The sequence below is a fragment of the Acomys minous genome (genome assembly GCF_964271855.1).
Source record: "Acomys minous genome assembly, chromosome: 1".
Lineage (NCBI taxonomy): Eukaryota > Metazoa > Chordata > Mammalia > Rodentia > Muridae > Acomys > Acomys minous.
In genome coordinates this window covers 103,666,028-103,694,015 of record NC_140483.1, presented here as the reverse complement: position 1 = coordinate 103,694,015, position 27,988 = coordinate 103,666,028, and the positions used below count along the sequence as shown (strand labels likewise).

The window sequence follows — 27,988 nt, the reverse complement described above, 5'->3', positions numbered from 1 at the left end:
GCTTCCCGGTGGTGGGTTATATAGCGCGGAGTGCGGAGCTCCCTCAGAGCCGGCGGGGAGCGCTCCGACTCGCGGGCGTAGCGACGCTGCGGAGCCTGGTGCCCGAGTGACAGCCGCGCGAGTGCAGGGCAGGGGACCCGAGCGCGCTGGCAGCTCGAGCGGTTGGCAGTCCTCGCGTGCGCCCCGCAAGTCGCCGCTTCCCGGCGCTGCCCGCACCCTCCCGCAACTTGAGTCAACTTGACAACTCCCGCGATCCGAGCCACCCGCACGGCGCACCCCTGCCCTAGGAGGAGAGGGAGCCGCTGCAGCGGCGCCGGGGACGTTTGGGCGGCGGCGGCGGCGGCGGCTTGGCCATGAGGGCAGCGCGCGTCGCCTAACTCGCGGCTGTCACAAGCCGCTGCAGCGGGACCGGACGGCCGGGAGCTGCGGGACAAGCAAGCGGCCGCCAGCAGGAGGCGCCGAGCCGGGCGGCAGCAGCGGCTGCAGGCACAGCCCGTGGACACCGCGCCGAGCCCGGGCGAGACTGGCCCCCGCGCACTTGAGCCCCGCGGCACCTCGGGGGCAGACTCGGGGCGCAGCCTTCGCGTCCCTATCGCGGTGACAAGCGCCCCCGGGGCCAGGAGCTGGGCTGTCTGGCGCGGGGAGGGTTAAGGACAGGGTGCTGGGCTCGTTGAGGGGCCCGGGGCGTCGCGATGAACATCGTTGTGGAGTTCTTCGTGGTCACTTTCAAAGTGCTGTGGGCGTTCGTGCTGGCCGCGGCGCGTTGGCTGGTGCGGCCCAAGGAGAAGAGCGTGGCCGGCCAGGTGTGCCTCATCACGGGCGCTGGCAGCGGCCTGGGCCGCCTCTTTGCTCTGGAGTTCGCCAGGCGCCGGGCGCTGCTGGTTCTCTGGGACATCAACACGCAGAGCAACGAGGAGACCGCGGGCATGGTGCGCCACATCTACCGGGACCTGGAGGCGGCCGATGCCGCTGCTCTGCAAGGTAACTAACTGCCCGTGCATTGTTGGGTCAAACACCTCCCAATCCCAGAGGGTCTTCACACCCCACTGTCATGCAGCCTCGCTCTCCAGGAAAACAAAAACAAAACAAAACCAAACCGAATGCCTCACTGGTTCTTCTGCAAGGCGAGTGGAATTTGCCCCTTGATAAGAAAGCTCGATTTTCTGTGTTAGAATACTGAAAGTGTACCAAACCCAGCCACATAGGAGATCCTGTTTCTTCGGCACTACGCTTGGGTGTCCAAAACTCTGCGAGTAGTGTAAGGCAGGGGGAGCTTGCTGCCGCGGGTTTGGATCCTTGAGCAGTTTCTTAGCCTGACTTGCTTGTGGCACCGTGGGAGGCTAAAGTGCCTTTGGGAAGTTGTTCCCACAGTGGACTGAAGCACTTGTCGGTTTCTGTGAGGTCTGAGCCGCTTAGACTAGGGCTGGACGTTCACTATAACTTTAGCCCCAGGAAAACAATTACATTGTTTCCCCATCCTTAAGTAAGCATTTTAGTTACCAACCCTGAGTGCATGAGAGCACTTTCCTCCCTCTTGAGAAAGTGCTTCAATGATTTCAGCCCCCTTTGTAAAATTCTTTTCGTGGTTTGGGGGCACCCCATCCAGTGCTTCCCAAGGGCTGCACCGGAAACTTTCTTTAAGCCTAAGTGGAGATCATGACCAACTGTAGATATTGGTCTAGGAAATTTGATAGCTAGGTTGGCTCCATTCTCCCTCTGTACCTGTCATTTGTTACCAAACTTATGGACCCTGTGTTTTTTATGTAAGGTTCAGAATGTGACCTTTTCAGAGCTAGTGCGGAGAGGCTACAGATTTGGGCATTTAAGGCTTCCTGCCCCCAAACCTAAGAGAGAGCAATACTCATCTGGGGGGGGGGGTGTTGATTTTGATGCTGTTTGGACTCTAATGTGGTAAGCTTGCATATTATTAACCTCTAAACTTCATCTGTGAGGCTCTTAAGGGAATCAGTTCCGAGAGAACCCAGTGGCCCTGCAGTCTTTCGTCAGGACCTCTCATTCATTTCTTGGCTTTTGAATGAGTTCAGACTGTTGCTTAGGCTTGGAGTTGCCAGCTGTGAAGTGGCTTTCTGTTTTGAGGGCAGGGCTCTCTCCAGCCACTGGCTTCCTCCCCACCCCCCATCTGAAAGCAGGAATGTGTAATGTGTGTTGTTCTCTGGGCTGAGAGCAGTTCTGTGCAGGTGTCTAGCTCCAGCAAGTTGATCCCATGTGGTCTACTTGCAGTGGACTTGCCACAATTACATACTTTCCCCTAAGCAAGGTTGTCCAGTAAATTGCTGTAATTCCCAAAGACTTGCAGGGGAGGAAGGCAGCTGTAAGCTGAATTATTGGCAAGCATTGCAGTGCTAGAAATGTGAAGCTCACTGTAGTGTTTTCCCTTTTGTGTGATTTTTGTCCTACGGACTGCCATGTGGCTCATGCTCTGCACCTCTTCTCTCTCCCGCTCTCCCCTCATCTGTACTTCCGCCGACAGCAGGGACCGGTGAGGAGGAAACCCTGCCCCCGTGTAACTTGCAGGTTTTCACCTACACCTGTGACGTGGGGAAGAGGGAGAACGTCTACCTGACGGCGGAGAGAGTCCGCAAGGAGGTTGGTGAGGTCTCTGTCCTGGTCAATAACGCCGGCGTGGTGTCGGGTCACCACCTTCTGGAATGTCCCGATGAGCTCATTGAACGAACCATGATGGTCAACTGCCACGCACACTTCTGGGTAAATATAAACGTTGCTTTTCTTCCTGGGCCCTCCTCAGTGAGAAGGCTGGGCAACAGAGACCTGGGCGCCAACGTGGAAAGCCATCCACACCTCCCACACGAGATGCGTGCCTAGTGAGCTGTCCCCACACGGTGGGTTTCTGTGTCTGATGGTTATTTGAAACTGCTCCCTGTCGGTGTTTCTTAAGGAGGTAGAAGTTGACTACGGGGACCTAGTTGGAAAGATTGCTATAAAAATAACAAGGAGTATAAGAAGAAGCCCTGGCTTTGTTTATTTAGCTTTCTGTTGAGTTAGTAAAGCCCTGGTTCTTATGAATTCGTAAAGTCAGGGGTTAGGCTTCCAAACTACTGCTCAGCCACATTTTAGAAAGTGCCAGAAATCCTGAGGTCAGCATTTGTGGTTCACTGGGAGTGGCCAGGCCACCCTGGCAGCTACTTAACATCCCGCAGCCATCCACGTTGCTCAGCTGGTGGACATCCCAGGACTTTGTAAGCTTATTTAATACCTCTCAAATGAGGGGTCATCTTCTTTTCTTCTCTTTTTTCTTTTGATTTTTCGAGACAGGGTTTCTCTTTTAGTTCTGGCTGTCCTGAACTTACTTTGTAGACCAGGCTGGCCTCAAACTCACAGTGATCCGCCTGCCTCTGCCTCCCGAGTGCTGGGATTAAAGGCGTGCACCACCAGTCATCTTGAAAGGGTGACGAGAGGGGAAAGGGGCTTATGGGGCTTGGTGGTGAGCCTGGCACTCAGACCATGTCTTCTTTTAGCTCTTGGAGCTCCTGCAGCATCCAGGGATAGGGAGAGGTCTTTTGTTCCCAGAGGGCTACCGTAACCAGTGTTTTAGCTAAGTTGTCAATAAAGTTCCCCTCTAATTCTGTGCCTGCAGTGTTGATCCGTTTTATACTTTTTTCCTTTGTATTTTCTCTCTACTTCTGTAGGCAGAAGTAATCCTGTGAAAGGGGATAAGGAGGACTGGGGTAACTCACCCGAGAGTGCTAACTGAGCATGTGCAGAACCTGGGTTCTGTTCCTGTCACTAAGGGGAAAAGGAAGAAAGAGTGAGGAGATAAGGCTTCACCCCATAGGCAGAGATGTGTCCTAGTAGAACCCAACAAAGAACTGTTTCTCCTAAATAGGCCACGTTAAACCTCATTAATTTCTTAGCAACTGCTTAAAAACTTAATCTGGCTTCAGAAGTGTTCAGACATTGCTTATTCAGTCTCCAGCTCGCTCTCTGGTCCTGGATGAAGCTTACCCGAACATTCTATTTGGACACCTGAGCTTTATATAATTTATTTCTAAGCTTCTAGAAAGAAGCACATGAGTAAGCTGAACTAAGCCACCCCCAGCACTTTAAATGAGTTCAGAGATCACCATGCACAATTTGGTGGAATGAGCGTACACGCACAGAGCTGTGCATGAGTTGTGTGCAGTGGGTGTGAGCAGCAGACAAGCCGTTAGCTGCTGCAGGGAGAGGCATCAGGTGTCATAGCACTGACTTGGCTGAGTAAAGGCCAACTGAATGGACCCGGCAGGACAGCTTGTCAAGGATCCCATAGGCTTATAATTCTGAGTAAAAATAATGTACCTGGCCCGTTCCCAGGCCAGACATGGCAGCACATATCTTTAACCTCAGCACTCAGGACACAGAGCTAGCTGGAACTTTATGAGTTCAAGGTTAGCCTGGGCTAACATTGGGAGTTCCAGGCTATTCAGGGCTACATAGCGAGTCCCTGTCTCCAAAACAAACAAGCAAGCAAGCAAAAAACGGTAAGCATTTGAAATAAAAACAAGCCACAGGTAGAGTATAGCTTCCATAATTTGGAGCGTGGTTGAGCTGCCACATAAATTCCAGTTGATTGCAGTCAACATACCCAACCACTGGAAGATTAGTATTAACTAGAGACACTGATTTTTCCCCCTCAGCAACCTTTGACCGAGGTGATGCAAGATTTCCCAGTTATAAACTTTGACCTTACCAGGCATGGTGGTGCATGCCTTTAATCCCAGCACTCTGAGTTCGAGGTCAACCTGGGCTATGAAAAGAGTCCAGGACAGCCATGGCTCTGTGTAACAAAGAAAGCCTGTCTCAAAACAAAACAAAACAAAAAACAACAACAAAAAAATTTACTGTCATTAAGTTTTCTCCAGTTTCACCATCTTGACTATTCTCTGCGTAATTATTTTGCAAACTTATAAAAATTTAAATGTATCCAGGTTTTTAAAGAACAGCAGCAGATCTTCTCTAGACACTATGAAATCAGTGCTGACTTAGAGTGTTAGAGAAAACCCGCAGCCTCTTGTGAACGGGGCGCAGTCTGATACAAAGATAGCATCCGGCTACTGGCTAGTGCAAGAATTTGCGTGGACTCCTGCTCTGGGCCCTGAACCAAGGGAGAGCTGCCTTCCTACCCTCCTCACCGAGCTTCGAGAAGTTGCTTAAGCACACAATTTAGGGAGTTCTTGGAAGCCTGGTTGGTAATGACATCACTTTGTATTAAACTATGGGAGGCTCCTGAATTCTCCAGCTGTTTTTCCCCAAAGCATCTAAACTTAATAATTTATTTTTCAATATTGAGTCAGAAAATTCATTTTAGTGTTGGAATTTCTGACTTCTTGCCAAGACTTAAGAAACCTTTGGAGAGGTTGAGAGTTAGCAAGTGAAACATAAAAGAAGGCTGCTTTCTGTCTTTAGGGCGATTGCTTGGGGGGGGGGGGGAGGTGTTAAGTAGCGTTGCCAAGTGCCACTTGAGGCCCCCTTCCTTCTAGTTTCTCTTAGTTGAAGATGTCAGTGGTATGTTTTCCAAGCTGTCTTGCCTTGGCTTCTACGATTCTTGTCTCTGAAGAAAATAACCAGTGTGTCTTTTGACTGTGCCTGGGCCGGGGGGCGTGGGGAAGAAGTTGGCCCATCCAGTTAAAAGTGTGGATTCTCTGAGCAAAGAGGACTTTCAGCTGTTTGGACAGATCATCTTGAGCCAGACGTTTAAGTAGCAGTCAGTGTCTGTTTTCATAGAATAACAACTTGTATGTTGCTTCTGACTCAAAGTTCAGGTCCTGTTCACGTAGGGTACACTAGAGTGGTGGGGCACCCATGCTGGAGGTGCCCTGCAGGCCCCCCTTCCTGCCCAGAACTCCCTCTTCCTCTGCTCCCTCTCCTCTTAAGGTCTATTTCAAGATGGTGATGTAAGTGTCCCTCCCAACCCTTGTCTTTACTGGTACTCTTGGGTTTGGGATCTGTAAGGAGCCTTCGGACTGTCTCATTCAACACCCCGTCCCCTGGCTCCTGCACATGCTAGGTAAGCACTTTGCTACCTAGCTACACCCCCTGCCCAATGAAGCTGTAATTCATTGAGTTACATAAAAATGTCTGTTGTTTGGGTTTTTTTTTCTCCCTTCCCACTAACTTTTGTGTGGTGTATATTGTCATTTTTGTCCCTTGGTGCACAGAAATTGCTTTTTGGAATAACTTTGTCTACATTGTGCCTTAAGTAACAAAGTAATGACAGATTGCCTGGTAGTTTATTATACCTGACCCCCAACACACACACACACACACACACACACACACACACACACACACACATACACACACACCCCTAGAAGTATATTCTAACTTAGATAATAAATATTTGATCATACATAACGGGCTTCTGCATAAATATTCAGAAGATAACCTATTCAGCCAGCGCCCACATGGATCCGTGCTGTGACCTCTGAAGAGGGAAACACCTCGCTGGACTAACTCGACCTGTTGTGTTCCAGGCCTGGCTTGTGTTCCTTGTCTGCGTCTCCTTTTGTTTACTACCCCAGTTTTCTTACTCATTTTGCCCCTCCTGTGCACTCACTTTTCTGTACTATGCTAAGCCTACTACTTGGTATAAGGCTCAGGCTTTTCAAAGAGAGCTGTTGGTACACCAGTGTGACTCACACTCAAACTGCGTGCATGGCAGCCATCATTCATTTTCTCTGTGACTCAGGCCTCAGGAAGAGCATCTGTGTTTGCAGATGCTTCTGTCCTGAGCTGCATAGACTCCGACAGACTTCTCCATTGCCTCGCAGATTTGGCACAGCCCTCCTGTTAGCTTTGACACTAACCTGAGTCCTTTTGTCACTAGCAGATCTCTCAGGAACCTTCTCTTGGCCAATAATCAGGAAACGGGTGATGTGGGAGTAGGCTTTAGTCAGCTGTGGAACAAGATCACTGAGAGAAGCGCACATTAGCATCAGAGGCATCCACGAGGATGCTGTGTATCGTGAGAAGCAAGAATTTGAAAACACACCCCTATCCTACCAAGTGACGTAGAAGCCAGGCACGCACACAGTGACTGCAATCTCAGGTTTCCCCAAAATAATTAGCTTCACGCACTGATTGTTTCTGAGCCAGAGTCTATCTGTAGGTCCTTTCTGACCAAGGAACTGTGTTTGGCTTTATCAAGATGGCAAACTGATCCGTCATCACCCAAAAGAGGAAAGCAAAAGCGTTCAACCCCAGGCCTTTTATGTGCAGAAGAAATTTTCTGTGGTAAAGGACCAAATCTGTCAGATAGCTAGTCAGTAATTTACTTCTATTGATACGGTAGTCAGACAAGATAATTGGTAGTTAATTAATAGACCACTTAACTTAAAAGGTTTCACAGTTTTAAAATACTAATTACTGAGTTCAGCATTTATCTATATCCAAGCATCTAAAGTCTATTTAGTTAAAATCCATCCGAGAAAAGTGAAATCACACCAGTTAGACCAGAGTAAGGCAGCTCTTAAAGACATTAGCACACTGCCGCCGCCGTCCCTAATGTCTCAGGAACGGTCCCTGATCATTGATGGTGGAGTTCTTTATAATTTACTGGGTTCTAATCTTACATACTGCATTCCTGTGTTCTCAGACTAGAGGACTCAGCTTAAGCTCTCTTAGGCTTGGAGTTTAGTTGTTTGTTTGTTTGTTTTCTAAAAAACTCATAAAAATTATTTGTCCAAGTTTTCTCTTCCATACTATAATATTATAAAACTAAATCCTTTCTAGGATATCGCTTTCTTATTTTAGGATAGCTACTTAAAATGTGGAGTTGGTAACCTATTTTTAAAAGTGTGCCAGAACTGGCTTCTGTTCCTCCGTCCATAACCTGTGTGACAGTGTGATGACTCTAGAAATGAAGGTGGAGTCTGGGTTGCGGTCCAGGTCAGCACACCTTGTCATATTCCTGTGCTAGCTGAAAACTGGTGGAACCTCTCTAGATTGGCAACTGCTTGAAGGCTTCTGGCACTGTGCTGCGTAGACAGAATAAGAGGACATACTCATTGAAATTTGAATTTGTATATTTGATATATTACATGCTGGGCCCAAATCTATTGTCCCTAAAAGTCAAATTTTACGACACGATGCAGTTGGTTTTGCATCAGTAAGTAAGGGGGGAACAAGGCACTATCTCATATAAAAAGCTAGAGCCTTAAGCTCTCTACTGTCTGGACAGTTAGCAGTGCTCCCTCCTTGCCCAATGCAGAGGGAAGCCCGTGTTCTCGCATAATATGCCTTTGACTACCCCCGGGAAGTGCAGGGGATCCAGCCTTTCCTCTCCTCCCGCTCTGTGCTCAGGCCAGTTCTCGCTGTGCCTCTATCTAACTGGGTGATCTGTCTCGGTTGCCCAACTGTGATTTCTAGGCCATTAGCAAGCTCATGTGCTCTCTCGGCTGCTCCCTGTCCCCCTGATCCACTGATACTAAAGGTGACTGGCTCCTTGACTCTTCTCACCTGGCTGAGTCACCACGCTTGACAGCAGTTGTCCATCCCGTGCTCATTCATCGGCCAGCAAGTCTGTTTCGGGCAGATCTCCGCTCACCTTGTACCTCCTCCTTCATCTCTCACTTGGGCTGTGAAGAACGTCCATACTTCTCTCCCCATGTCTGTTCTTTGCTGCTCACCAGGGTTATCTAAGTAGTGTTGAGTTTGAAATGTGCCTGCTTTAAGTCTGTGTGACCACAGTGCTCATGGTGGGAAAAAAAAAAAGTTAAATGTGGTGGTTCATGCCCGTAATCCAAAAATGAGGAGGCTGTGGTGGGATGGTAAGAGTTAGATGCCAGCCTGGGCTGTGGAGTGATCCCTTGTCTCAGAGAGACGGACAGATACGTATCACAATTGTGGAAAAGAAACAGACTCCAGATGTTTCCACATGGGCCAAATAAGGTCTTTATCTACAAGATGGCGGGCCCTGATGGACAGTTCCCGAATTCTTGGTTCAAGGAATGGCCTCTTGTTGTTTGATCATGCAGTGAATTGTGCTGTTTATCTCAATTTTGAAGCAAAGTTGGTATTTGTTCTGTTTCCCTGGGAATTTCTATTCTCAGGGCTTTATTCATTATCTGCCCGAGTAGAAGTTACTGTAGACGACATGCCAGAGTGGGGCATTCTTGAACCCATGGTCCTGCTAACACTGAAGAGCTTTCTCTAAAAGGCTGAGCAGAGAGTGCTCCTGGCAGTCTTCAGCCGTTCCTTGCAGGACTGGTCGCTTGGGCAGGGAGAAGAGCTACAAATGGAGTTAGATGTGTAGCCGCCCACGCGCTCTTGGTTTACTCTTTTCCCTTAAATTTGTTTTTGCTTCAGTTGTCTGGGAGCCCTTCAAGATCTTAGGCAAATTCCAGTGGATTGAGCTGGTGACCTTAGTGAATTAATTTAGTGACAGAACATTGCTTGGAAGCACTTTAATAACCTTGCTTGAGAATTAGAAGAATTTAAAGTAGGAATCCTTCTTCTTTAAGGCTTTTCTTGGGGGTACATTTCTGTTTCAGTCCTTTCAGAAACAAAAAGTAGACCTCTCGAGCTGAGGCAAGCAGCCAGTTTGCCTCCCTTCAGAGCCCTGCTTTTTGGGTAAATCTGCAGAGGACACGCTTTGTTTATTTACTTAGTTGGTTTTTGTTCTATTCAATGGTAAGTAGTAGGCAGGTGCCTGGTACACCCGGCTTTGAGAAAGTCTGCTCTCGCTGGAAGTCCTGAGATGCAAGAACACCTGAAAGTTCCTCACTGGCCTCTGTGGTAAGGTCAAAACCACAAGCAAAACGTTTGTATAAAATTACCTTTGGGCTAGGTATGCATGCTAAGTATGAAGACAAACTGACATTAATTTTGTGTTTACACTTGAGTCCCATCCCCAAGATACCTCATTATGCATATGCAAATATGGAAACCATCTAAACCATGCCAGTTCCAGGAATTTTGGATTAGAGAGAGAACCTGCACCCAAGATGTTTTTAGACCCCCAAAGTGTAGTTTGCTAAAGTTCCACTAGGGGGTGTCATGGAAGGGCAGATTTCTATCTTATTTCCTACAAACACTAGATTTTCCCCAGGAGAAAGGACCCTCTGTTACTAGTCTTTAGACTGTGGCAAAAAACAAACAGTCAGGAACAGGGCTGTAGTGCCTGCCTCACTTAACGTGAGTTCAGTCCAGTGCTTGAGCCTGTAATCCTAGACGCAGACCAAAATGTGATTAATTAGTGATTTCTTACCTCAGAGGGTAATACAGCAAGTACGCTCTTGAGAGTCTTGCCCCTCTCACTCCCGCCGGCCCCCTAGAAGCTTCTCTCAGACCGAGCCTTCCTGAAAGCATAGTTAGACAATAACTCTAAGGATGGGCGCTCTGACTTCTTTCTCTGAACATGTAAAGTAGGTAGGCAGCATCAGCAAATGTCAGTGTGTGCTGACTGAACCCTGCTGGCCTTCAGTCACACTTCCCAGGACATGCCTGGCCGGCCAGGTTCAGTCACCTGGATCTCTGGGTTTGTGCAGGCTTACACATCCCCACTTCAGAGAAGGCTTTCACCCACAGGAATGCTGGCGTGTTTCACTTAGTGAGTTTCTCAAGCGTGGCCTGTGTATGAATTCCTGTCCCCCCCCTTTCATTACATTTATCTATTCTCTTGAACCTGGGGTTCACACCTGTCCTTCACACCTGGCCCATTTTCCTAAATGCTCTTGGGGGGTTGTGGGGTGGAGTGAATGTCCTGGTAAGGATCGCCAAAGTATCAGTACGAGAGCAACCGCTGCCAGGATGGCTAACAGGAAAGGGCAACGGCTGGGGCACGTGAGTGCTGCTGCATCTGGCTGCTGATACAAGGCTAAGTTCACACTTGGAAACAAAACATTACTTGGCCTGTGGCCTCTCCAAGATCACACAAATGTTTCTGCTGTCTGCCTAAAAGGTGAATTTCTTGCTTTTCCTTCAAATACTGTAGTTCTGAAATTTTTGAATATTAAGAGGTTTGGTTTCTTGGTGTTATTCTAAGCAACAAGGCTCAAAATAACACTTCCCAAATCAGTGTAGCTGGGAAACTATTTGTAGTGTAAGTTACATAAACACATGGGTATTTTGAGGACAAGTGAAACTTCAAATTCAAAGCCTCGATTTTCCCACCTGCAAACTAATTAGCATACTGCCCCCTACTGATTTCTCAAGGACTTTTAAGTGTGATACTCCTAAATTCTCTTGGGAAAGAAACATCTAGGGTAATTGGTGTGATCAGTTATTTTAAAAACACTTCTGTACAGACTGGTAGTAAAGTATTTGTAACCGGTATTCAAGTATTTTGGTTCATATTTAAAAGTTGTTTTCAGCTCTCAGTTCAAAAGGACTGAAGAAAAGAATTAGAAGAGAGGTGTTACTGTGAAGTGTTTCTGCTGTTTCCCAGCATCCTCTGGGATTCTGGAAGAAAGGGGGAGGTGTGTGAAACAACTGCCCCGCAGCAGCATGAGGTGCAGGCTTCTCTGATGCTGCGGTTACTGGGTTTTAACCCCCGAGGGAGTATGGCTAGTGCTGTGTGAGGGCCGGGAGGACTGGTAGCTACACATAGTCAGAACCAGGAAGTGTCGGAACTTGAAGAAAGAAACAAGCTACCCAGCCAAAAATAGACAGCACTCAACCAAAATAGCCTGCATGCATCCTTTACGAGCCTGTCCACTCACTGTACTTTTTATATGGCATTTCACATGGCAGAGTCTTCGTAAACGCTCGCCTTTCATTTGAGCCCCCCAGCGAGTCTGAGTAAGTCCCATTACCCCTTTATTGGAGGATAGAGCAGCCGTCCTAAGATAGATCATGGGATGCCCTTCAGGTCTTAGATGGGGAAGGCAGGCAGGCGGGTGGGCGGCAGGACCCAGACCCTCAGCTGAGAGCTCCAAGTTAGAACGTGCAAAGTAGTTATCCCGACTAAATGTTCAAAGGAGATTTTCCTGTGACTCACATATAGTTTTTGCCCTGTGGTATAATACAAGAATCTTCAAATGTGATTTTTTTTTATTAGCATGGTAAGTTTAGCAATAACTGATTAACCCTGGCTAATATCCCCAGAAAGTTTGCTCTATAAATTAGACATGCATGTAAAATTCTAGCTTGCTGAAGCAATGTCACACTAGAATGTTATTACCAAAGTCTGGCTCTGGGCTCTTCTGTGCTGTTTCTGTAATTTCTCTTGGTCTGTATTGGAAGTGGCCAACATCTCGGACCTGAGAGGGCAGCACATGAGAAACGATCTTCAGCGTGGCCAGATGAACAAGGCCCCCTAAGTGTTTGGCCCAGAATTCTAGTCTCATGGGTCAAATTTGTGTTGTTTGTTTAGCTCCTGGGAAATGTAAAAAATCCTTATTCTGTTACGTAAGCATCTTATGGGATCAGAATCCCTGATCACTCTGTAAGGCTTCTCTTTAAAAATCTTAATCGCGGATTTTCAAAATCGCACAGTTTCCACCGGCTGACACTGTTGCCCAATCACCTGACTGGTCCAGAGGTAATCCTATCTTATGTAGTGCTTCCTCACAGGCTCACCAGAGCATGCAAGCTGTGGCTGACCTGCTCCAAGGAAAGCTAGAAAGTGGAAGAGGCACTGACTGCTCAGGTCCTGTTGTCAGGACAACCGAACCTTGAGAGCTTGGGTGGATTTTGAAGTCTGTTGGGTCCTTTGAGACCTTGTTCTAATGGAAACGGGGACATGCTAGTGCAGAGTGTGGATCCGGGGCAAATAGACACCGCAGGCCCCTCAATCCTTTCTCCATACAGGGCACTCAGGGCTCTTCACCTGGTGAACAGTGACGCCTGAGGCACTGCAAGAGCAGCGCTGGGCGGAGTAGGTGTCCCCTTTGCTGGATAACTAGAAGTAGATCCACAGTCCACTTTGGCTGCTGGTCTAGAGCATTGACAGCACTTGAGTTAGGAGGGCAGAGTCCCCAGCCTACCCTCTGGATCTGTGACTGATTTCCCACACTGTGCTCATCTGTGTTGAAGAGGAACAGCTCTTCCGTACCAACCTTCCAGCTCTCTCAACCCCTCTCCTCCCCTTTTTCTTGCGCACACTAGGAAGTTTATCCTATCACACTTCGAATGGAGCCCACCCTAATCAAGATTTCTTTCTTTAAACAAACAAACAAACAAATCTGTGTATGTCTCTGTCTCCCCCGCCCTCCTTGCCCCCCTTATGGAGATCAGAGGCAACCTTGAGTGTCTGTCCTCACCTTCTACCCTGTGTGATAGGCACTCTTGTTCACCATTGGGTATGCTAGCCTGGCCAGCCTGTGCATTGCGAGGCCACTCCACACTCCATTTTGCCATAGGAGCTCCGAGATATCACACACACACACACACACACACACACACACACACACACACACACAGAGTACTGTGCCCAGTTTTACTTAGGGTCTGACATTTCACACTAGGGTCTCCACACTCACACAAGCAGCTTGTCCACTGAGCCCACCCACCCACGAGCCATTTATTATCTATTATCCAGATAAAGTCTTAATATATAGCCTAGGTTGGCCTCAGCCCCTGAGTCCTGAGGTTCCAGAAAAACACCAGCACACCCAGCTAGGCTTGTTTGTTTGTTTGTTTGTTTAAATTTAGGCATATCCATGGTGTGCGTGTTCCCGTGTCTCTCCAGGCCACTGTGGCCCTCTGCCGTATGCTATATGGCAGAAACTGAAGAGCTTTGCTCTTCCTGCTTGGAACTGAAATGAACCTTGGGCGTGGACTGCTGGCTGGAGGGCACTTCTGCCTGAGCCCGCGCTCCCAGCCTGGCACTTTGTGATCATTCAGAATTGTTGAAGGAGGTGTCTCATATATTTGCTACACTTAAAAGGGTGTTTCTCATTCAGAGTTTAGTAATGGCATTTGGGGTAGGTGAGCCAGAGCTCACTAATCTCATGAGCCCTATTGCCTTCTCGTGTTCTTTAGTGAGGAGTGTTGTTCAGTAGTAAAGCAGTTACCTAGTATGCATGGCATGGAACCCCAGCACAACACCAGAAACAGCAAAGCCAGCCTTTACGGTTGACCCGTTCCCAACTGCATCATCAGCACTTCTGTCCTCCAAGCTGGAGAAGCTAACAGTGATGCGGTATTGAGCACAAGTGTGCAGGCTTGCTGTCAGCACATGAGTGTATGTGTATCCCTAACCTTAAGAGAAAATCATTCTGGTTGTACATAGGACTTGCGTGACTGATGACTGTGTTCCTTAGTAGTTTCTAAGAGGCGGCTTCGCCTTCATGTGGCACAGGCAACCTTTGGAAACATTTTTTCCTGCCAGCCCAATGAAGCTGGAAGCTAGTGAGCCTGCTCCTTCAGCATCCCCAAGTGCCCCCTAAAACGCTAAACTTCCTGTGGTCCTGAGTTTGAGATGCTCTGTGCTGGAGCATTGGATCCCATACCTAGACTTAGCCCGCAGTCACCTGAGGAATATGCCCCCAAGGGAATTCTGGGATAGCTGGTGGTACATGGCCTGGACATCAGGAGAAAGCTTACTAGACAGTTTTAGTATATGCAGACTTTGAGAATCACTGTGTTATAGGAAAAGGTGGCTTCTATAATTCACATGTATATATTTATTTTTGTTTTGTTTTTAGCAGCACCTAACTCAGTGCAGGGGCCGTAGGTATTTCAGAAGTTAACCCCTTGATTATATTTACCCCGTGTTAAATAAGTTCTCTCTAAAGACTCCTTGTAAGCATGTTAGAAAGCAGTGAAGAATTTGAACTATTTGCACTTGTGAATTACAAGGGCTGGTGGTCATGGCTACTTGCTATGGCCTGAACAGTGGCTAAGGTGGCATGCTTGTGCGTGCAGCCACAAGCTCTGGCTGTGGTCCCTGGTCACTAGTGCAAAAGCAGTGTCTGCCTTTTAGAAGACCTGTCTCATAGTTTCTGGGAAGGGGTGCATGTGTGAGACACAGGGGTTGGCAGCAGCCTGCCACTCATCAGGTGATATGGCTGCACTTTCCTAAGTTATTTTCATTGTCCTGTAAGAGTTATTTAACAGGTGAGGGACCGAAGCCTAAGAGCTCTTGGACCTCTCTGATCACCTAGGGAGCAGTGGGAGTTGGGGGCGGGGAAAACAGCATATCAATCCCCAGTTGATTGTGTAACGCGTGCAAGTGCCACAGACTCAAGTCAACCAAAAAATAGCTAGTGTTTCTCATAGGCAGTTTGTAATTTTTAATAGATAAAAGGTATGAGTGCATGGTAAACTATGTGAAAAGGTACAGCCACGACAACAAATAAATATTTAATGGGTCGATCACCAGATGCTGGCAGCTGCAATAATAGAGTTGATTCCTTATTGAGTCATTTACGAGAGGCTTAAGCAAGGAATGTGCTCCGCGCTGAGGGATGAACGAAGGGGTTGAGGACTGTAGAGTATAAACCCTGGAGGTCTCCTTTTTGTCTCACAAATGGTTCTGTCGTGCCACAGAGAGGGATGTTAAGTAATTGGCAGTCAGGAGTTGTGGGTTCTGGATTCCAAAGACCAGCATGCTTCCCCAGTAGATGGAATGTGTCACCCACTGCCTGGTCCTTCAGCATAGCAAGCCTTAAGTGTGAGCGAATGTTGGTATCATGGCTTCTGCCCTGGGCTAGATGCATCCCATCTATAACAGTGGGAAGACAAGTTAATGAAGCATTTATTTTTGCTGAATAACTAATGGTGTCATCATCTAGGTGTTCGTTTGAAAAGCTGAGCTTTTATTAGCTTCCTGGTTGCAGGGCAACTGTAGGAGTCTTCTTGTGCATGTGTGTCAAGTATTAGCTGCTGACGCTGTTCAGATTTAAGCCGTTGCCTATAGCTTCACTGGGAGAAATGTTTGAAAGGCTAGACAGTGCAATACCACAACAAGTGCAACTCTCTTGATGCATTCTTTTTTGTGTGTTTTGGGGGCGGTTTCAAGACAGGTTTTCTCTTGTAGTCCTGGCTGTCCTGGACTTGCTTTGTAGACCAGGCTGGCCTCGAACTCCTAGAGATCCGCCTGCCTCTGCCTCCCAAGTGCTTGGATTAAAGGGGTACGCCACCACGCCCAGCTTCATGACACGTTCTTTAGTCCCCCTTCTGTATCTAAAACAAACATTGTGTCTCAGTGGTAATTAATATGTACGTTGTGTTAAGGCTAGAAGAATAGTAGTTCCAGTCTCCAATGCCTCAGGGCTCCGTTGCACAGTTGTTCAGAGACCTTTCTGCCTCTGCAAATGTGCCCAACTGGCACAGGGAGCACAGGCCCTCATGTAGCTACCTAAACAGCAGGATCTGTCAACTGATCAGTACATTCCTAGCAAATGCACTTTATCTCTTAACTAAAGGTATTTTTGTAATATTTTATCAAATAGCACTTGTGTATGGCTGAAGTTCTGAAGCTTGATCATTACATTTATTAAGCTGATACCTTCAAATCTGTGTAAAAAAAGGTATTTGGCCATGTATTCCTTACACAGAGTGGAGTGTGTCACCTCATTAGCCTTCCTAACACAGTTAGCTGTATTTCTAATGCTTTAAAAACGGGGCTAGGAAGATGGCTCAGTTGGTAAAGTGCTTTGAAGGACCCAAGTTCAATGCCTACCATGCACATAAAAAGGCCAGGTGTGTCTCACATCTGTAATCCCATTACTGGGGAGATGGAGACAGGTACATTCCTGAAGCTCACTGGCTGGCTAGCCTGTCTTATCTGTGAGACCCAGGCCCCAGAAAGGAGCCCTGTCTAAAAAAACAAAAACAAAAACAAAAACAAAAGCCAGGTGGGTAGCTCCTGTACATAGGCACCTGAGGTCATCTCTAGTTCATGTACACACGTGTACACACACACACACACACACACACACACACACACACACACACACACTCTTTCACTGTTGAATCATAGTTTTCCAGGAACAGTGACTGAGGCTTCACAGAGGGGTGCCACCAGATCCCATGATGGTCTTGTAACAGAATATTCTTTTGTGGGCCTCTCAGACAGTGGTAACACCCCAAGCAGAATGAGCAGAACACAAGGAAAGACATTTGCCACTAGTAGGACACAACATTTCTGTGTGTGAAATCTTTGTACATCAGGGCTCTTAAGCCATTATCCACCGTAATATAATTCATGATCCAGTTTGGAAATGAGTTTCTACTCTTCCTGGAACAGTGAACGGAGAGACTAATACTTTGAAATCATTTTTTTTAAGAGATGGCATTTCTGAAATTGTTCATCAAATGGTCTGGCAAATGCATAAAAAAATACAGTCTGAAACCTCTTTCTGCTGAGACAAATTACTTTTCCCCTTAGTGTCTGTGAAATAGCTGAAAAGGCTCAGATACATGAAATACATTCTGAAGGTCTCACCTGCCCCTCCACCGCGCGATGCCTCTCCAAATCTCAGAAGCCAGGCTCTGCTGCATCCCACCTTTCTTCGTGTTCTCTTTGGCTTGAACCTAATTTGTCCTGACACTGCAGCTGCCGGCCCCCTTGCTCCCAGTGTGTCATTAAGAGCACCAAGGGCAATCTGGGCAGCGGGCTGTTGCAAGTTAATCTGGTGTGAACATAGCTTTCAAAGATTCCTCAAGCTGTGGCATGCAGCCACTTGCTCCTGTCTTAGGAAGGCCTGCTCAGAGCGCAAATACTGCCTTTATAGTTCTTCCCGAGTGTCCAGGCTTTGAAGAGGAACCCTGAGGAGCTGTGCAGATAGTAACATGGAGGCCAGTATTCACACAGATGCTTTTCTTTCTTTTTCTTTCTCTTTTCCTTTTTAATGACACCACTAGCCCTTAGCTGCCAGCAAGCTGTGGTATTGGAGGCTTGTGATAAAATTAATCACACATTATTGAAGTTCTGTCTTTCCACTAATAGCCCGAGCAATTGTTGAAAGAATTTTCATTTTTACAACTGAGTTGTGTTGCAAGAGGGGTCACAAACCCTTAACAATCCCAGGTCATTTCCAACTCTAAATGCAGTAGATCCCTGCATTTCAAATAATAGTCAGTATTGTGACCCATTGTGGCTTCTCTAGTGAAGACTGGCTTTCTTCCTCTGTTTTTTAGACATATGAATAAGATACAGAAGCAGGGAGCAGTTCTCTGAGTTTAAGTCAGCCTCCCAAACCTTATCAGGCACCATGGGCATCAACCGGCTACTGAGGGCAAGCAGCTACAGTGCATAAGAGACCCCGGCTAGAGTCTCCGTCTCTGCAGGTGACTTGGCAGAGGCTTGATGGGCAGTAGGTTTTCTGAGTTGCCCCTTTGAGATCGTACATGGAGCACATGCTCGAGTTCATACCTGAAGTCTCTTAGGTGTGAGGCTCCCATTTGCCTTGTATGTTCCTCTAACGACTCTTTGAGACAAAGGTAAAGATCATGAACCTTAGCTTGAACTGACTGGTGTCATGGCAACTAGCACTTCACCTTTCGCTGGTCTCCACCTCACACATGCTACAATATTTGTGCACATTAATAATTCATTGCAAAGTGCCAGATTTCTTTGTGCTGTCAAGCTGTGTCAAGGACAGAATACACTGTGCTATCTCAGATGTCATCTAGCAGACTGTTGAGGGCAAGAACGATTAGAGAGGAAAACTAGTCAGCTTACTTGAGAATGTTCCTGAAAGTGCCATGATTCCTAGTCACCCAATTGCAGTAGTTTTCTTACTAAAAGGCAAAGTTTATTTGGTAGTGTACCTCATAGCTCAAGCGAGTTTGTTTGTGGCGAGCTGTAATTGCCCATGTCCATTCAGGCAGCACGGGAATGGTTGACAGCTTTGGTGTGCAGTCACGGGGCTAGGAGCACAGGCTTCAGGGACACCAGCGTGGTCCTGATGTGTGTGCGATCACCTCAGACTTATCTCTGCTTAGCAAAAGGTGTGGCCTGGTAAGAGCTTTATGCAAGTGGTGAGAGACCTGCAGGCTGACAGGTGTCGTGATTTGTAGCTTCACCTACAACTGGACACGTTGTAATGTGTAAATGTAAAATATACAAAGGCACAGTCCATGTTCTTCATACAGAGGTTTGTGCCTGTTAGGTGAAGAAATCCTGTCCTGTAAATTGAGCATCAACCCACAGCTACCTGAAAGATTAAAACTAAAAAAAAAAAAGGTTTGGATCTAAACAAAACATTCCTCTCCATATCAAAGTCCTAGCCACTCAAATAATTCTCTCCAGAGGTGTGTTTGTAGTATACACATAAAGGCTTTCATTATATGGCCATATTTGAATTGTCTTATTTCTGCTCACCTCCCTCAAACACAGAGGAGCTTCACTTTCTGGAAGTATTGCAGGTGGGTAGGATGGACACTGAGGAACTGGGGTGAAATTAGACCCAGATCACATTGTTCTTACACTGCGTAGCAGCTGTCTTATGTGCAAGGCAAACTCTAGCTGGCTTAGCTCTGATGCACAGGTGAGTGTAGAATTCTCCTCAGAGACGAGAATGTAGGGATGGGACCAACTCCTGTCTCACTAACTGCTGCTTGGCCCTATCGTTACACAGTGCCTGCAAATAATAGATGGTAAGGAAATATTTATCACGTGAATACACTAATATCACCAGGCTCTGTTCTGAAGGGAGGAGGAGGCATTAACCAGTTTCAAAACTTTGCATCAAATTCCATTTGAAACCTAGTTGGGAAGATGTCATCCCACTGTCACCGTCCTTTGTTCTGTGCTGGGAGTCCGAGGTTAGCTGCTTACCACCTGTAGACAGGACCCCAGCACATGAAGCCTGGCCCTCCTTGGGATCTCACCTACTGTGGAGTATGGGTTTTCAGTCAGCCAGCTGCTGACCAGCCACCTAAGCAGGGAGATCAAGATTGTACTGGTGTTTTAGACTGTATGCAGTTTCTTGGCATTTAGTAGCAAGTCTTTGTACTTGCCTACAGTAAGAACTTTGAAAACGAAAAGTTAGAAAGGCACTAAATTTATCCTTGTCTTTCAACACTAGGCAAACTTAATATAGACAATCCCTCCAACTCAGAATGGTTTGACTTGGGCTCCTTTGACTTTTGATGATTTGAAATGGTAATACATTCAGAAGGGAACTGTGCCTTGAATTTTGACTTTCCCAGGCTGGCGTTAGGTGCTGTTATGGTCTGCTTTCGTGCCCAGCTGTAGGTTGGCTCCTACAGTGCTCTGAGCACACTTGAAGTGGGCCGGGATTGGCTGGAGTGTTCATTAGATTTGGTATGGCAAATGCTCTTTCAACTTACACTGAGGTGGAGGGCTCATAAACCCTCGAGAAGTGACCTCAAATGAACGTTAAGAATACATTTCTCTGGACCTGGGGAGATGCTCAGCTGGGAAAGTGCTAGCTGCACAAGTGTCAGATTTGACTTGGGTCCCCAGCACTCACATAAAGGCCAAGTACAGCGGTGTGAATCTAAGGCTGGTGGAGTGGAGACCAGTGATGGCGTTCAGCCTGTCTAGCCAATCAGTAAGCTCTGGGCTCAGTGAGAGACCCTGTCTCAAAAACTAAAATGGAAAAGCAATAGAAGAAGACACTGGACACTGCCCTCTGGCCTCTGCATGCATCCATGTGTACCTTAACCCTCACCACTTGCACATAGAGAAAACATTTACACATACACACAGTTTTTAAGTGAGCAAAGCTAACATATACACTTTAGGTTTTTAGCTAATCTGCAAACATTAATCTTAACTAGATATTTAGAAGCTGTAGAACTCTTAAGACTATTCCTAACCCCTGACACTATTAACAACACTCTGCTATGTTTGCAGGCAGGAGCCTAGCAGAGTTGTCCTCTGAGAGGCCCCACCCAGAAGCTCTTTGAAACAGATGCTGAGATTCACAACCAAACACTGGGTGTTGCGTAGAGGGTCTGGTGGAGAAGTGGAGGGGAAGGAGAAAAGATCTAGAGGTGACAGGAGCTCTACACGAAGACCAACAGAGCCAATAACCAGGGCCCAGAGGGGCCTGCTGAGACTGAAGCCCCAACCACAGGCCATGCATGGACTGGACCTAGGCCCCCTGCACAGATGTAGCCGATGGGCAGCTCAGGCTTCGTGTGGGTCCTCTCGTAAGAGGAGCAGGGGCTGTCTCTGATAGGGACTCTGTTGCAGCCATTTGATCATTTTCCCCTGGCAGGACTGCCTTGCCAGGCCACAGGGGAAGAGGACACACTCAGTCCTGATGTGACTTGATGGGGCGGGGCGAATGGGAAGAGGGGTTCCCCTTTTCTGAGGAATAGGAGAGAGAGGCAAGGTGAGACTGGGAGGGGAGGAGGGATGGGCTACCACCAGGATGTACAATCAATAAACAAATTTTTAAAAAGGAAAAAAGAAAAAGACTTTATTCCTAAGGATGTATTTTTTAGTTGGAATGTATATGCTCCTGTGCAAATTGCTTTATTTCAGCTCTGTGATATACAACTTTTAGGATATAAAAATAGAGTGTGATGCACCAGATCTGATATGCAGAAATTTATTTGAGGAGAGAGGAGTTAGGGCCTGAGTGAGCCATGAGGATAGAGAAAGAGAGACAGGGCCGGGGGAAGGAATGGGAAAGAGGGCCCCCTCAGAGAGCATGCAAGAGAGGAGTGCAAGAGTAAGAGAGAGAGCAGGAGGACCCAGTGGCAGGTCGGTCCTTCTATAGTCTGGCACAAACTTGGTGGCAGGTGGTGATGTCAGAGGTTGCTAGGCAGCCTAGAGGCAGATCAGACCACCTAGCAGGCTAGTAGTTCGGCCTGTGAGCTAATAACAACCACATGTAAATCACAGAGCCTTTAAATGACCCAGTGCACCAGTTCTTTTGAGGTATCAGGTTGACCAAAGTAATTATTAGGATCATAATTGCCCTGCTTCTGTTTAACAAAGAAACACAGCGGAACCAAAACATTGGTGTTCCTGACACAGTAGTGTGCTGGCCCCATGCTGGCCTGTGCAGTATGAGAGGGAGTCCACCCCAGAGTTTGGAAGATTGATTAATTTATGTCTCTGAGTTTGTCTGGGACAGTCAGACAAGTAAGTATAAGACAAGCAGAATCAAAATACTAAAATATATAATGATATGTTAAGGTGAATGATACACACTGTACAACTTTCAGAAATGTAGATAAAGTTAGACTGGTCTAGAATAGTATTGGACAGCATGACACAGGGCTGTATTTGAGTGGTGTGCATGCTATCGAATGCTCTGGGTTCAATCTCTGATATCATATATACAGAGACCAAAATATCTTCAATAAAGAAGTATAGGAATTTAAAAAATTAGTAAAGACATTATTAGAAATTACAGTGATATGAAGCACTTAAATCATATAAAAACTAGACAAAACTAGACAAAAAGGCATTAATATTATACTTCATATAGGACTGGAATGAGGGCGGATGAGAATGAGTTTGGCATGGGTTCCAAAGGAGCCCCCAACACATGGGCTGTGTTTGGGGGATGGGGCGGCTCTCTGGGGATCCAGAGGCAGACTGGGAAGACCTTGACCTTGAGATACCTGACCAGGACTCAGCCGGCAGCCTGTCCATGAACTCAAGTGTCTAAAGCTTCACACTGAGTGACAGCACTGCTTGTGATCCTGTACACACGAGTTATCCAAACACTAGAAAGTCATGCTCGGACTCTGATGCCTTAGCCAGGAAAGCGTCTGGAATGGAACACAGCTCTTCTTCAAGTAGGCTGTGCAGTGTTTTGTCTTCAACTTCATAAATTACAGCGGCCAGTGCTGGCAGGAGACCATAACTCAACAGTAGACAGATTGCTCTTTGCTGCTTTCTTTTAAGAAGCAGGTTATAAAACTGCTGGGAGCCTGGTGGGATGGTTTATAGGTCTTAAGCAATTTGGAGGATCTTTTTGTTTAAGTAGAGCCTTGTCTCCTGGAGACAGAAGTTTAGTAAGAAGCCCATACCACCTCTGATTTTGCCACCTTGTTGTGGACCTGCCCTGTCTAATGCCACCCTGAGCAGGTTAGACTGCTGCTTTTGCGGGAGAGACCCTGCAGTGGAGCATGATCCTTCAGAGTGCAGTGCAGAATTCATATCATCACACTATTTTTCACCCAAATGGAGTTCTATACTTAATAAGATTTATGTTCTAAAATATCTCACCTCCTGCCAGTCTGCTTTGACCATAAACCTTGGGTGCTGTCACAGAGTGCTAGGATGGCTCTTAATTCACGGGTGTGTCACCATGGAAACATTGCTACAAGGACACCAGTAGTATGTGGCACCTGCTGGCGGGTAGGCTGGCAGTCGCTCAGACAGGAACACAGCTGAGCCACCATGGCATGAGCGTCAAGAGGCCTCTGACCCAGCAGTGGTTTAGATTCGCAGATCACTGTCGCTTGAAAGGTGATAAAGAGCCTTCTCCTAATGACTTTCTTTTCATCTCTGGACGTCATCCCCCAATGCTCTTGGGTTACAGCCTTGTTGGTCATGGCTTATAATAGGCCTAGCAGGGCAATGATACGGTGCTAAGTTAACCAGACACTTGAAGAGGCTTCTCTTTTTGGTAGACGTAGGATGTTTCGAAATGAACTGGGAAATGTAATTTTCACGCCTCAGAGCCTGTTCTGTGATCCTGGGTTTTAAAGGAGACTGTGACATGTCAATTCTAAAGCTTGCATCTTACTTCTTTCAGACCACTAAGGCGTTCCTTCCGACAATGCTGGAGATTAACCATGGCCACATCGTGACGGTGGCGAGCTCCCTGGGCCTGTTCAGCACTGCTGGAGTTGAGGTTTGTCAGCTCAGAAGCATCTTACTCATTCACAGTCTCTAACACAGGGCCAGCTATGGAGGAGGGGGTCTCTCTCCTCTGCTATAAAATTACCTATACCAATTTACCAAGTTGTCACAGCGTAGAGGAGGCCAGGGCAGTCTTCACAGAGCCATTTTCATTAGCAACCTTGCTGCACGGCAGAAGACCCAGGGTCAAGAACGGGCTCATGGACTAACATGGCAGTGTGAGGAGAAGAGATAAGTGAGGTCAAAGGCTCACATTCTGTTTTGGTCAAGCTGCCAAAAGTGAGCTGCCTGCTGCCAGCTCATTAGATGAGGCACTTACGGCCAGTGGCAGGTGCTGTATAATTGAGCTTCTAAACCAGTTCTTAACTGTGTTTGATTACAAAACAGCTGCATACATTGTTCTATAAGACTTGGTGTACAGATGCCTAGAAAATTGAAAACATCACTTCTTGCAAATATGTCAATATTTCTACGTCATGCGCTCTTATGTTCTAGTTCAGGAGATGTGGTGCTAATGCTGTTCTGACTTCAGACCCATAGCTTATAGCCCAGGTTACACTTGACGTTGTTCTTTATGCATCAGTGTAAGCACACGGGTTTCTTAGTCTCCTCTGCCAAGCAAGAGACCCTTCATAAATGCTGCAGGCACTTCCAAGGAGGCTCCTGCATTTTTTACCCCAGCCGTTTAGCTTTCATAGACCCCTTTGCTGTAATTTCCTCCAAAGAAACATCCTGCTCGGCTGATGTGGCAAAAAGCATTGTTTTGTTTGTCATTGCCTGTAGAATGGTTCTGCTCTGACCCGCATCAGATGTATGTCCTTTGCAACAGCTTCCTTCTCTTTGCTTTGTTACCTATAACCTTTTTGTCGTAAACATCTAAGCAAATGGGACCAGGAAGCTGCAGACTGGCTGGAACACGTGCATAGATGCAGTTTTCTGTTCTCTCTCCTCTTGCCCAGGATTACTGCGCCAGTAAATTTGGAGTTGTGGGTTTTCATGAATCTCTGAGCCATGAGCTAAAGGCTGCTGAAAAGGATGGAATTAAGACAACTTTGGTTTGCCCTTACCTTGTAGACACGGGCATGTTCAGAGGCTGCCGAATCAGGTCAGTGGGAACACACCTTTTGACTGCTACAACATTAGGAAGATGTGTGGAGTTAATCTGTAGTCAGCCAGTCTCGCACTTTAACTGTCAGTGGATAATTAGCCTTAGCTGAGTGTGGGACGAGGGGTAGGGGCAGGAAAACCTTCACAATTTGAAAACCAGACTGGTCGACATAATGAATTCCAGGTCAACCAGGGCTACAAAGTGAGACTTGGCTAAAAGGGAAGGAAGGGCAGTGAACCTGTAATTCTCCAGTTCCGGTGTGTAACATGGCTGTGTAGGATTCGCAGGTGAGGCTTTGATGCATGCTCATACAGACTTTCTGGGCCTGGTTCAGAGCACCAGACAGGAATGGGCCTCTCCCTGACTTCAGAGAGGATGCACAGATGTCCAGGATTTTTCTTAGAAGCTACATCCTTAAGGGTTATTTTATTTCTCTACTATTAGTGATGGCTCCAGGAGAAAAGCCCTAATATGACTTTAATCTGGATATGAAACAATGTCACTGTCACAAAGGATTAGCATGCCTTTCTTGTTAAAAGACAGAATGTCACACTCCAGATTTGAAAGCTTTTTCTCCCCCTAGCAAGTGTGTGTATGTCTAGACTCAACCCACTAAGATGGACCCATTTAGATTTACTAACAATGAAATGGAAGGAATCCGTCACACTTGGGAAGGAGGCATATGGGAATGTAAATACCTTAGCACTGGGGTTTACCTGCCAGGCTCTCAGGGGAAGGAACACAGCTGTGAAGACCTGCTGATGTTTGCTTGGGTGACTCTGCAGAGGACAATAACCAGGACCGTTCCCTGTTTGTCGGGGACTGTCCTTTAGACTTAAGGAGCCCGACAAGTGCTCTGAGTCATTCCCCTCTGCAACCCGCGTAAGTCCAGACTGAGAAAGTAGCTCCAAGGCCTGTGATGTGGTTCAGTGTTGGAGCATGTGCTTAGCATGTGCAAGGGCCTGCGCTTGATTCCCAGCTCCAAAAGGAAAATGAAAGAGAAGACACTGAATTCTAGGTCTGCCCGATGTCCTTTGACTATACCTGTAGTGTGCCATGCGCCTGTGGTGTGTCAGTTCGGGTCTGCAGAGGAAGCAATTGCTGGCATCCTGTTTTCGTTTAGCAAAGGTCCAAAGCTGTGAGAATTCAATGAGTAGTAAAAAAGAAGTGACATTGTTACGTAGTTAGCATACTATTTCATTCACCTCAGAGGCTCCTTCGAATATAGCTTAGCAGTCCTTAGCCAGCACAGTGAGGCAGGACTCTGACAGTCTCACACCAGGAAAGGCTGCATGGTGGCTTATGCACCGTTTTAGCCACATCTAATACAGAAAGCTGCACCACTTGTTGGAGTTTAATGTTTGTGACAAGTACTTTCCTATTCAAAGAAAAAATCAGAATGATTTGAAATATATATCTTACAAAGCATCTCAGCAACCTAATCTCATTTTACAGAAAAGCCAACTAATTTTGCTATTTTTCTCCTAATTTGCTTACTGGACGATACAAATGAATCGTGTTTATAATAGGAAAATGTGAGGCAAAATACCAGGAAGTAAAAATGTCGAGAAAATCTTGTCACTTGGTATTCTGCTGTGTTGTTCCCAGTCTTCTATACTGTGCTAATTCTGAATTTCATTTGTGAATGCGAATTTTCAGGAAAGAAATCGAGCCCTTTCTGCCCCCGCTAAAGCCGGATTACTGTGTGAAGCAGGCTATGAAGGCCATCCTTACTGACCAGCCCATGATCTGCACACCCCGCCTCATGTACATCGTGACCTTCATGAAGAGGTAACTCAGGGCCCTGCCCGTGTGCCCCCAGCCCTGAGTGAGCGCATGGCCTGCCACTTGCTAACTGTACCTTTTCCTCGGCAGCATCCTCCCTTTCGAAGCAGTCGTGTGCATGTACCGGTTCCTAGGAGCGGATAAGTGCATGTACCCCTTTATTGCTCAAAGAAAACAAGCCACAAACAATAACGAGGCGAAGAATGGAATCTAAGAAGTTTGGGTGTGGACCGCCATGTCTGCCGGGACCGTTCTTTCCGTGCACATCAGCAGTACTGACAGTCTGGGTTCTAACCTTGTGTCGATGCTTTTTTTTTTTTCCTAATCAACTTTTTAAAAAATAATAAAGTGTAAATTAACTGACTAGAGTGCTTGAAAAATGTGAGCTTGGGTTTTTGCCAATGGGGTCTTTTTTTAGACAGGACCCTGAAAACGAGTCCAATTATTTAGACAAACACTATGTGACATCATTATTTTTTTAATGAACAGAAAGTCTAGAAATGATGACTACAGTGTGTTTCATGTGTGTGACTCTTCTGATCTCCCACAGAATTCATTCATTCATTTTCAGGAAGGTCTAGCCAGCTGGCAGGCACCCTTACCCATTCAAGGACTGACAGTGCTGTTTTGTCGTGTGTTCTGGATTCTTCTCATGCAAGCCTGAGTGGCTTGTCCGTGGTGTCTGTGGGTTTAGCTTGAGTAAAGAAGACAGCATAGTCTGAGCATCACAGTAAAGGCATGGGTCTCTTTTTTTAAACATACAGTGACTAAAATATTAGGTGATTTTTAAATTCGATCTCTGAAATACTGAATTAAATGTGTAGAGACCTGGTTAATCAAAACGATTGTACATTTTCTGCCTGTGAATTTTGCTGAATATAGAAAGTGCCCTTTCCTCAAGGAGCTGCAGAGCCGTGTTTAAGGGAATGGGGAGAACCTTGTCTACAGAACACAGCAGCTCTACAAAGAAAATGGGAATTTCTGCATTAAAAAGTCCCCATATTTGTGCCAACTTAAGTTAGTGTGGGGAACAAATCTTATATGGAGCATTGTGGAAGGGTGTGAAGATTTCTTTGAAAGGTTTATTCACATTATAGAACAGCAAATGACATTTTTACAGTATTTTTTTGTAAAGCAAACTATTTTGTGCCTTGAATTTGGTATATGTGTATTAGTGACACATTGTAAAAGTGAATTTCTACCTCTGTATCTACATGCGTACCATCCTCTTGTAAATTACTATGAACTATTATGTGACTGCTTTTGTTTGTTTGTTTTAGGATGTCTTGTTTAAATAGTGACCAATGTTTAAGGCTGTTAAAAAAAAAAGCCAACTTTTACTAATCAGGAAGTTTTCTAAAGGACTGATTAAATACTTACATAACTGA

General features: G+C 46.5%; 1 protein-coding gene across 1 annotated transcript; it reads left to right on the top strand.

Moving 5' to 3' along the window:
• Positions 1-6: 6 nt before the first annotated feature.
• Positions 7-27,988, top strand: RDH10 (retinol dehydrogenase 10). Its single transcript, XM_084791257.1, has 6 exons — positions 7-981; positions 2,492-2,727; positions 23,601-23,699; positions 24,667-24,812; positions 26,475-26,606; positions 26,691-27,988. The coding sequence occupies exons 1-6, from the start codon at positions 693-695 to the stop codon at positions 26,812-26,814; spliced, it is 1,026 nt and encodes a 341-aa protein (XP_084647383.1). The 5' UTR covers positions 7-692; the 3' UTR covers positions 26,815-27,988.

Bases quoted from the DNA above. Each gene is read 5' to 3' on its own strand.
- RDH10 (XM_084791257.1), top strand. From the start codon at position 693: ATGAACATCGTTGTGGAGTTCTTCGTGGTCACTTTCAAAGTGCTGTGG. The intron at 23,700-24,666 runs GTTTGTCAGCTC...CCTCTTGCCCAG, and splicing joins TCAGCACTGCTGGAGTTGAG to GATTACTGCGCCAGTAAATT. The intron at 26,607-26,690 runs GTAACTCAGGGC...TTTCCTCGGCAG, and splicing joins ATCGTGACCTTCATGAAGAG to CATCCTCCCTTTCGAAGCAG.